An 11,763-nucleotide genomic window follows, 5' to 3' on the forward strand; every position below is an offset into this window, starting at 1 on the left:
ATAATGTTGCATGACGTTTCGGATCCCATATTCACGTATTTTAATAAACCTACAAATAATAATTCACTATAACAAAAATTCTCATCCATGTGTATATATTGATAGTATTTTTATTAGTACATACTGATTTTTGTCTGTTTTCACTGCCACTTACCTAAATGTGAAGTAAATAGTAAGGGGAAATATTGGTAACATGATCAATTTTGAATTCCAGTTTTCGAACCACATCGAATCTCTTCAGATTTACAGGAGATGTTGAAAGAAGATCCCGTATCAATAACGGAATTTTTTCACTTTTCAAAAATTATTAATATCTATAAGAGCGTACCCAGGATCAAAACTAAGGAGGGACAACCCATAGTCAATGAAGGGACGGGGGGGGCAAGCCATAGTCAATGAGGGGAGGGGGGGACAAGCCATAGTCAATGAGGTTGTGACATGTCAGCACGGAAAAGGGAAATGAAACTAAAATTTTTTGAACATTATATATAATTGTTGCAGTGTCTTATTTGTTATTAAAATTAGTATTTGCTTGAAAAAAAATTATTGATTTGAATTGATTGAATAATTGATAATTTTTATCACTCCTAGGTGGGGGCAGCTGTTCCCTTCTGCCCCTCTCTTGGTACGCCCCTGAATATCATATATAGTTCAAATGTAATTCCAGCATGTATAAGTTGATGCATAACTTAATATTGTAATTTAAGAACTATGTCAATTATAATTGTAAATTTCTTACCTTGTAGTTGTAAGTTTGTAAAATGTAAATTGTAAATTTCTTAGCTTGTAATTGTAACTTTGTGAATTATTCAATTATAATCTTCTAACTTTATCAATTTTTAAATCCAGTGGAAATAACTCTAAATCTAGTGTTAAATAAAAAATAAACCGCAAATTTTAATTGACAAGATTTGAAACAATGTGCTTACATCCAAATGATAGAATTTTAAAATATACAATTTTTTTTTTAATATTTATTTATTGCTATTTACAACTGTACATTATTATACATTTAGTAAATCTTGAATCTAAATTAATTGGAGTTGTACAGGCGTGTAAAGAAACTACCCATTGGTAGCACTCTAATGACGTTTTACATTAGCAGGTCTCGTAGTCATCTTCTTTTCAGGCGCCTCGGAGAATTGTCAGGAATGGAAGAGGAAGCAAGGTTAGAAACTAGTGGGTTTGGGTGGCTAGGGAGTTTATAATGGAAGGAGTGATATCTGGTTCAGGCTAGATCAGTTACATGTGGAACATTAAGGTCTTTATATATGATTTTATTTGTGACAAAATAAGGAGCATTGAGGATTTTGGATTGCAATGATTGGACACGAGAGGAATTCGAAGGTTTAGTGGAGCCCCAAAGCTCAACTCCATATGTCCAGATTGTCCTTATTACAGTCATGTAGATCAGTCTTTTGTAATGAGTTGGAAGTTTATACCGTTTGTCCAGTAAGTGCTGTAAGAGTCGAAATCGACGCGCAGTTTCCTGTCTTTTCAGTCTTGTGTGAAGATTCCAGGTTAATCGTTTGTTCAGATGTAGTCCAAGATAGCGGATCTGTTCGACAGGGGTAAGATCAATATTATTAAAGGAGACTGTTGGGCAGTCGGTAGGTTTACGACGGAGGGTAAAGGTGTTTTGATGGGATTTGTTTAAATATACAATTTTTGAACTGGAATTAAATATTGAGTTCAGAGATTGGGGAAATTCATCGATTAATTAAAAGACGAAGAGAAAAAATACAGACTAACATGTCAAAAATAATCGATTCACTCGCTTGCACATGTGCGAATTTGCCAGGGTTTATCAAATCTGGAAGTTATCCAGCACTATTACCTCCATAACAAGCCTACAACGTATAACATTAAAATTAAAGTAGATAGCTAACAGCTCATAATGTTTTAATGGTAAAAATGATTTCACTAATTGGTTCATTACTTAATTTTCCGCTTTAGAAAAACCAACGATAATACAAACCATTAACATCCGAAAATAAAAAATCGATTATTCTACGTCTCTATCTTAATATATTACTTCCTCTCAAATAAGGAAAAGGAGCTTCTTTGGAATTCCCGACGAAAAAATACGCTGTCTTGATAAACCACTGACCTCAAGAGTTCTGAGGAACAATTCCTGACGATTATTTCAATAATAAAAATAACACTAAACTCATAACGGAATGATGAAAATTCAATTAGAAGGGTAATGTAGCATTGACGGTAATGAAGGGTAATTAGCATATAGAGAAAAGCTATTTTGAGAATTAGAACATTTTTTTTTTTAGAATAAAACAAGTTCTAGAAAGTAAATAACAATTGATCTCGGGGTCCCCTTTTAGTTTTCCAATTAAAAATATATTTCTTACAGATATTTTCGAAATTTGAAGTTAGAATTATTTTTAAACAAGAAAAAAAAAAACACTAGTAATTCGATAGTGTTTGTAACCTCGCTAGCTTCATGATCGACCATTCCATGTTGTTATTTTAAGCTTGTAATACATATTTAATTAATTAACATATCTTATATTATAAATATCTTCTTACCTACATGATATTATATTTCATCTTTCACTGTTTTTAATCTGCTACCATCTAATTCCATGATTATCAATAAATTATTTTTTATCATTCAATTATCAATTTTTTTTTATTTATGATTCCATTCGATATTTTGTATAATTCCAACATTGTTTGTATAATATTTCTTTTCAATTTTATGTTTCTCTAAATGTTGGAGTTATCTCTTTTGTTCTATAGCCCTGATGAAGACCTGAAACTCAGATCGAAACGTCGGCATAAATAAATATTTTTTTGTTTATTTATGTTGTTCTTTGCTGATCGCAGCCCCGACCATCTTCTCCAATCAGTAATCTACGGTCAACTAAATATACCTCATAATATTTAATTAATGTAAAATTTATTTTTGTTCGCACTTCTTATACATTGAATTTTACATCATACTTGTTTTGTTTTGAAGTATACCGAAAAAAAAAACAGAAACCATTTGATTTGTTTTTAAAATAATTCTCTCTTGCAATTAACAATAACGATTTTTAACCTCATAAGAATGAAAATTTTAACTAGATTTTTTTTTAGGAAGTCTGGTAAGTCGATTTCAATAAATTTTTTGAGGTTAAAACTTCCTATTTGAATATATTTTATTCTAAATTATCATAATGTTGCATGACGTTTCGGATCCCATATTCACGTATTTTAATAAACCTACAAATAATAATTCACTATAACAAAAATTCTCATCCATGTGTATTTGTAATTCACATAATTATATTTACTTCATAATTAGTCAAACTTTTAATTTCACAAAGAAAATTATGGCTTGGAAAAATTACATGGCTGAAAAAACTTGCTTTAACATGCTCTTCCCATCCACAAAGAACTTCAGCTTCCCTCAGTTCCGGAGTTCATAGACCCACGGCACATCAAGTTCTTTGATTGGCTGAAGACAAACCCACTCTTCCGGTAGATTGCCCATCCACCAAGACCTGATAGGTGGCAATGTACTGTTCCCTTGGTCGACGTGCTCGCCGAGAGAAGGAGTTCAGACTCAGTTTAAACCGAACCATTCATTACTAGTAGAGAGGTCCCTTCCCACTCGTGACAACGTAGACGGCGAGTAAGCGCCACAGTGCTCCCCTGCACACAGCGGACCCCACAACCTACCTTAAAATGCTTTTTTGGCAATGAAAGGATATTCATGTTCATTATTGTATACATATTCCTATTTTTGTTTTATGTATTCGTTTTTGTTTGAGATAGTAAAATTAATAGAAGGGTGAGAAGAAAAAAAAGGGACTTAATGGGGTAAGTTCGACCGGGAAGGATTGCCTTGTTTTAATAAATAAAATCGTTCAAACCAGCGGAACGGTCCCTTCATGTCCCATTAATTTTAAAGGCGGGTCCACATGTTGGCCGCTCGCAACGAATCGGAGGCTTGTACAAATGCTCGGTAAACAAAGAGCGGATCATCCACATGTCAATGTTATTCAGAGAGGCAAGCATGGCGGACGTACAAGTGGTTTCGGCCATTGCACTGGGATTATATTATTTTTATTACAAAAAAAAGAAAATGAAAGGAAATTAAATATAAATAAATAAGATTAAATATAAAACTTATTATAAACAGTAACAACAAACACCTTCAACCTCCTAACAGCTCTCAGCTGCAACTAGACAAAGAACAATGGTGGAGATGCTACACGAGCGCTCTCACGAACCCCTTTGATCTGTGTCCAAAAACCGACCCTCGACGGATCGGCAACGAGCTTTGGCCAACTCGTACAAGCCACTCATCCACATGCAGAAGCCCCTTATGGCGTAGCCATTGGCTTCAGCTAGACTATACCACCTTAGCTGGACTCATTTCAACACCTTTTTGTTGGATAATTTATTTGTGGATCTGTGGCAACACGGTCTCGACCACGTTGCATACACGAGTTACACACTGTACACATTGTATATACGAGTTGGGGTCTCTTGTATTTGTGTACAATAAATATTGTCATAATTCCATGACCTGTGTTATCTTTTGTCCTAAACTATAGAATCTTAGATTCAACACTAATAATGCCACAATGCAATCAAAGGGAGAAGATACTGTAAAGTATATATAATAAATTTCATGTATGAAGCACTAATTGGAGTCCTATACTGCCAATTTCTCACTAAGTGCTCTAATCTACTAATACTAAGTGCTCTAATCTTTTGAAACGAAAAAATCACTAAAATTCGATATATTTAGCCTTCAGCTCTGACTATTTCTATGAGGATAAGATCTAGCTTATATTCAAGACCAAATTTTTATTCATTGACATGGCGAGCTTAAACAAAATCGTTACAATCGTTTTCGAGATAATTGAAAAACAGTGAAAAATCGATGGTACATTTAGTAGGTCGATTTTATTGAAAATTTCATGTTTTTTGGACTCTATGGAACCTCAAAAGATTTATTTCCATTGAATTCGAAATTTTTACTATATACGCCATATATAGGTATGTGAATGTATATTTAGTGGGAAACTATTTTATATTTATATATAATATAATTTATATGATTATATATTTATAGTAAACATAAATATTGCCAACAGTTAGTTTTGCTTAGAAATTTATTGTCTTATATTAAAGTGTATAGTGTATTATAGTATTTCATTAAATAAAGAATTTGTAGGAATAAAATTTTATTTTTGTATGTTTACCAACATTATAATTATGGCTAATATCAATGTAACTAAGGAATATTATGTGATGGGTATTTCTTCAAATAAGCTATCACTATGATATGTAATCAGCTTTCAGATATATTGTCTGTTGGTCAATTATGTACGATTCCTTAGATAAAATATTTAGTATAATAAGATGTCTTTTTCCGAATACAATCATTTCAAGATGTGTTGGTCGTGGAATAGGATGCTGAAAGTTTGTATCTTTCTAATGGGGCCCCTCCTACTACAGGCTTCACCAACTGTGAGTACAACTCTCTAATCAAACTTCATTCTCATAATTATTACTATTCAATGTACTATATTTTGTCAAATTTGATCTATCTACACTTTTTACAAATTAACACAGTTATGTTTATAATTCTGAACAGAAAGTAACACTAAGTCTTAATAAAACGAAACAGGAACCTATTCTTGTGTAGTCTTCTGAATTCTACAGTTAACTCTAACTTTTTCGGTCCAAATATTTTATACAATGCCCTATTTTCATAAACCTTAACCCGGAATAGGTGTAGTCTTCAGCATTTCGCTTATATTGGGAAATAAACGTCGATATTTTCCTTGTATTTCATCTGTTTAGATTATACTTTTGTTTAACTTTCGTTAAGATAACACTTGAATGTTGTTATTGCTAATTGGACAAACATTGACACAAAGGACAAATACAGTACAGTTTTAGACTTCAAGTGTAAACCGTCTCCATTTCTCTTCTTTAAATTACTTTTTTTTTTCTTCCAGTTTTCGCGATAACTAGTTTATGACCTGTACCAACGATCGGATCTCACGTTGATTATACTATTTTGCTATCTACGTTGTACTAAGACGAGATCGATTTTATTTCGGGTTTACGAATTCGGTGATGTGCAGGTATAAGGTATATCTGTGAATATCCTTGAGTTAAAACGAAGTACTTCTAGAAACCCTCATAACGCTTCTTTTATGTTCTGCATTTCAGAAGCCCACTTTCCTGTCATATCTTTTATTCTCGTTTTTCTAAATTCTTACCCCATACTTAATTTAATTATTTTATATTTACTATCAGAAGATGGTCATGGCTGCGGTAAAAAAAAAGAACGAATAGTTTATTTTAAAAACTATTTTAATGTCCGACGTTTCGCCCCACTTTGCAGGGACATTAAAACGTCCCACTTTTAAACAGACATTAAAACGTCCCACTTTAACGTCGGGCATTAAAATAGATTTAAACTATTTGTTCTTTTTTTGACCGCAACCCTGACCATCTTATATTTAAATCTTTACGGCCAACTATATATACACATATATTTACTATCCTTCCTTTTTCTTTTATAATCGTGTATCTTATTTTTTAATTTATATTCATATGTTACCAGCTTAAGTATACTTATATTAATTACTTTATTAATAATTTTTCTATTATATAATTTACATACCTCTGTATCCCCACTCATTTGGTATATTCTCTTTCTTAATCACTTACATTTATTGTATCCCATTATTTCTTCTTTGTTTTTCTATCCGTGTAAATTTTAATTTTTTTTTATTTTATAATTTTTAAAATATTTCTTCTCCCCTCTATTATGTATATTATCATTTATTGTTTACGTAATTTTAATATTTTTTACATTGTTTACTTTAAAATTATTTTCAAATGTGATGTACTTAACTGTACGTAACCATCCAACTCTTCCCAATATACGGTTCACTCTGACTTTGACTTCCGTCAAAACAAGTATGAATTCTGTCTCGTTCATTTTCATTTGATTGTATTCTTATCCCTTAATTTGTACTTTCTTTAATATTTCTTCTCTTTATCTGTTACTATTACCGTTTTCATTTATTGTTTATGACCTTTAATTTTTCTTATTAAATTATACATTTCATGGCATATCCTTATTATTTTCCACTATTTTTTTTTTTACTTATGTCAAGTGTTTGTATATTTTTTAGCCCTGACGAAGCCCAGCAACGTGGGGCGAAATGTTGGCTCAAATAAAAATAGTACACCAATTTACTATTTGAGTTTTATTTGACCGCACCCGGTCCAAATTCCATTTATTGAAGTATTTCTAATTATTAGGTTTTTTATGCTGGTAAAAGTTTATTAGTCCTATCAGATTATCGTAAACTCCCACCACTTTTTTTTTTAAACTTATTTATTCATTCATGTAATTATTTCTTAACTTTTTATTATATTTGTGTTTAAATCTATACAGTAGTTTTGTTTAGGTAAAATGTATTTATTTTTCTGTAAACTGATCTACAGTTGTGACAATTAGTTCTCTGGTTTGATTTCACATTGCTGTCTAAGAGTGAATTTGTTTGGCGGATCACTGGAGAGGGTGAATTTGTCAATTAAATTAAATAAAAGAAGATGGCCTCGTGACCTTATATTGTAAACTGTTTTAGAGTTCTACTGCTGGGTAGTTTCTCTACATCCTGTATCATATCATATGTCATTATGATCAAATTTACTGGTTGTATTTTTTTATACAGTTGTAAATATCAACAAATAAATAAAAATAAAAAAACATAAATAAATTAAATAAAATTGTCAAATGAAAAGAACATAGAAAAAAAAGGGGGAAGAAATTAAAATATTTGCATTTAGTATGTAGACTGGAATTGATTGTAAAAGAAAAGTTTGGATAAAAAAAAACTGTTTTCTTTCTGTTTTATTATATCATGTAAATAAATATATGTCCGATCATGGATTGATTGGTATGCGGTGTAATGCAGCAACCCGATGTATTTGTTCAGCATGGCTAAATAAAGCATTTCTCTATTTTTATCTCACTATCTTCGGTAGGAGATTTATCAGCACGCCTTAAAGCAAAGGTCCCTGAAATATTGCAAAAAAAACTAAACATCCTTCAACGCGGTAAGCAATCTATTCCTGATCAGAAATCCAGTGCCTAACAAATAATTACTGTTCCCTCCGTACCAAGTGTATACTTTCCTTCCTTTACCGAGCCCTCCCCAGACCAGCGTACCTCTTTCAGCGTCACGATAACTAAATGGTATCCCTTAACCTTGTTTAAGACTAATTATAATACACCAGCGGAATTCTTACATTCCATATCCCTATACTTAAATCTTTAATCCAACTTTTTTTTTTTCAATTTGCACCATAAATCTGCTTTGAAGCAGTCCCCAACCTAATATCCGAAAGGGGACTAATTTACCTCGGAATTGTAGCAGTCAGCGAGCACGAAGTGCCGCTCTAACCCGCCAGGGGCCAGCACTACAAGCGTCTAAGAAGCTGTATAATTGTATATAAGTTTATTATTGTAAAAATACGATCTCTTGTACAAATGTATATATGTTAATATGTAATATGTAAAAATGTTAATTATAAAATAAAAAGAGATTGAGCAAAAGGCAGCAGGCCCCATAACACGGGCTAATGCAAACACCGGCAATTTAAAAAATTACACACTTGTAGCTCGCAGGAAGGGGACAAAGAAGGCGAAGACCACTATGCCACAATTAGAGAAGACGGATCCTGACCTTGTCGATGATAACATATTCGCAGTTCTTTCATCATTTTCTACAGACCCAGGGACCTCAAGAGTAGAATTTCGTACCAAGAAATCTCCGACAATTCCACCGGTCGTCGTCGCAGGTCATCAGGTCCCAGAGATGAGAACTTATTTAGCTCGCCTTAAAATTCAGAAATATCTGGTGCGTAAAACTGGAGGGGGTATCCAGATTTTCCTAGAGTCCGTAGCGGACCGCGACGCAGTCGTGAAAGGACTCGAGATACTGCAAATCGGGGATCACACGTATACCCCACGAAATGGAAGAGACAGCAGCGTTATGTCATCAAAAACATCGACATCTCCATGCCCTTGGAAGATGTCAAAGCTGCTTTTCAACTGCTGGCCCCTATAGATCTCAGACATCTTAACAAATCGAACAACGATGGGATGAAAACACCTCTCTCACCTATTGTTCTCACGGTGCCGGTACAGGTCACCCTAGACGATATAAAAAAGGTAAGACATATAGACCACTGCTTGTTCATAGCCCACAATTTTATTCAAAGAAAAGAACATGGCCCACCTCAATGCTACAGATGCCAGCAGGAAAAAATGGAGGCTAGGAAGGAGCAGAGGACAGCAGCAAATGCGAGGCCACCGGCAACAGCTCGTACTCAACAACCCGCTACCACAACCACCAGACCACGAACCAATAGAATGGCGAGTGCAGCCAAAGCTTACTCGTCATTTCTCCAGCCGTTCACAACAGCACCTGTATCAGAGCTCATACCAGGTTCTCCAGCGTCTCCCGACCCGGAACAAATAGGAGCCCAGCAACCCCGCCCATCACCACCCAGCTCATTCGACCCACAGCTCTTCATGACCACTGTGATGACCCAGATGAACCACATGGTTAGTGAACTATGCTCCCGGATCATGAGAGACATGCAGACGATCATGTCTGACATTATAAAAGAGATCAGGGGACAAAACTCACCATGAACTCATTCCGGGTCCTCAACTATAATTGCTGTGGCATTGCACCGAAACTAGAGGAGGTGGAGGCGCTCCTAGCGCTCACCGAACCGACGGTAGCAGTCCTCACCGACACCAGGATACAGGGGCGACCACCATATATCAGTGGATACCACGTAGCCACTGATGACCTCCACGACCCACACGGTGGTGTCCTCATAGCATCCGGCGGAAGAAGATCCCGCCACCTCTGAACATCCAGGACGCCCGGATAAGTCATATCACCGTCCAAGTACTGATGCACCAACCCACCTACATCACCGGAATCTACCGGCGTCCTAGAGGGTCAGTCCCGGAACTGATGCAGCTCTTAGACACCTGTGGGCCAAGGACGAACCACTGGCTGGTGGGAGATAACGCCAGACACACTCTATGGCACAACACATCAGCGAACCTGGCGCGGGAAGACAAGTGGTAAAAACTGCCTTCACGGTAGTTCATCCAGGAACTCATACTTTCCGCCATTTTGGTACAAGCTTTCAATCCACAATAGACCTCCTGCTGACAAGGCAACCACACCGTATCACAGGTTGCTCCGTGGCTGATTTCACCTCATCGGATCACCGCCCCATGATCTATGAAGTACACGGTAACACCTCTGAGTCGACGTCCGAGAAGTTCAACTACCAGGAGGCAGACTGGCGCCGGTTCAAGGAGGAGGTCTGCCATAGATTGAAAGGTGCGCACTGTGGAGGAAGTGGACAACTACATTGAACACTTCACGGAGTGTCATGGAGTCTGCGCGCCAAACGGTCCCCACCTACCACCCAAGACCCCACCCACCTTCTGAAACCCCCGCCTCACATCATGGCACTCATACTCAGCAGGCGGAATTTGAAGAACCGAGATTACCGCTCGAGAGATCTGGCTGTGAAGAATTAAGCAATTACCACCCAAATCAAAAATCTCCTACGTCAGTGGAAGACTGCGATATGGCATGATCGACTGAGGTCCACGCATGGTGACTACCGGAAGCTCTGGAAGCTCACCAAGGCAGCAACCAAGAAGACTTCAGCCGTTCGCCTGCGTGAGAGAAACCGCCTCATGAGCCCCGTGAGCAGGCCGAGTCGTTGGCTGAGCATTATCAGCAGGATATTGACACGAGGACTGGGGCATCGCTCTCAATCCCAACCATGGCCCGTGAGAACAACTATATGTTTGTCTCACCTAGAAGACTGAATGACGATGACGATGCCATGGAAACCGGGCCCCTGGACAAGATGGGATACAGACAGTCCTGTTGAAACAACTACCGAGGAAGGGAATCGCACAGCTCACCAACCTATACAATTCGTGCTTGAGGTTGAGGTACTTTCCAGACAAATGGAAACATGTCATCTTGTTTCCACTCCTCAAGCCGAAGAGGACAGGATTTGACGCGGACCATTACAGGCCTATAAGTCTTCTACCACATCTCGCTAAGGTTTACGAAAAGATCATCCAGAATTATCTTCGGGAATTCTGTGATGAACACTCCGTTATCCCTTACGAGCAGACCGGCTTTCAGGCACACATGAGCACGGAACACCATCTGATGAAGCTCCAGCATGAAGTGAACTCGAGCTTCAATAGTAACCATGCTACAGCTATGATATCCATCGATTGTACAAAGGCATTCGATTCTGTGTCTCACGGCATTTTATGTCGTAAGCTCATAGACCTCGAATGCCCAGAGCAACTATACGGTGTGATTGCATCGTTCCTGGACAACAGGACCATATCTGTGCGGGTTAGAGATGAGTTTTCCCGTTCCATCCCACTGACATGCGGAGTGCCACAGGGAGCAGTCCTATCGCCAGTGCTGTTTTGCATCTATACAGCTGATGTTGTTGGTGAAAACTACAGAAAGGCTACAGTTTTACCACCTATGCCGACGACATAGACATCTACAGCAGCAGTATGAACCCAAAACATGTACTAGAGCGCGCCAGAGCAGTCTGTAAGGAAATTGTCCGACGACTGGGCAGTCTCAATATCTCTATGAACCCAGTTAAGACAGACTGCGTCGTGTTCGCTCACCAACAGCA

At 36.8% G+C, this 11,763-nt stretch overlaps 1 protein-coding gene across 1 annotated transcript in view; it reads left to right on the forward strand.

The window, feature by feature from the left end:
* Nucleotides 1-5,345: 5,345 nt before the first annotated feature.
* The window catches only part of LOC106678555 (ankyrin repeat domain-containing protein 50), an 11,864-nt gene continuing 5,446 nt past the window's right edge, over nucleotides 5,346-11,763 (forward strand). The window contains exon 1 of the mRNA XM_014417131.2: nucleotides 5,346-5,484. Within this exon, the coding sequence (XP_014272617.2) occupies nucleotides 5,377-5,484 (108 nt within the window). The 5' untranslated portion in view covers nucleotides 5,346-5,376. The remainder of the gene's footprint in view (nucleotides 5,485-11,763) is intronic.

Source organism: Halyomorpha halys, unplaced genomic scaffold (genome assembly GCF_000696795.3).
Source record: "Halyomorpha halys isolate HHAL.00 unplaced genomic scaffold, Hhal_1.1 Scaffold146.1, whole genome shotgun sequence".
Lineage (NCBI taxonomy): Eukaryota > Metazoa > Arthropoda > Insecta > Hemiptera > Pentatomidae > Halyomorpha > Halyomorpha halys.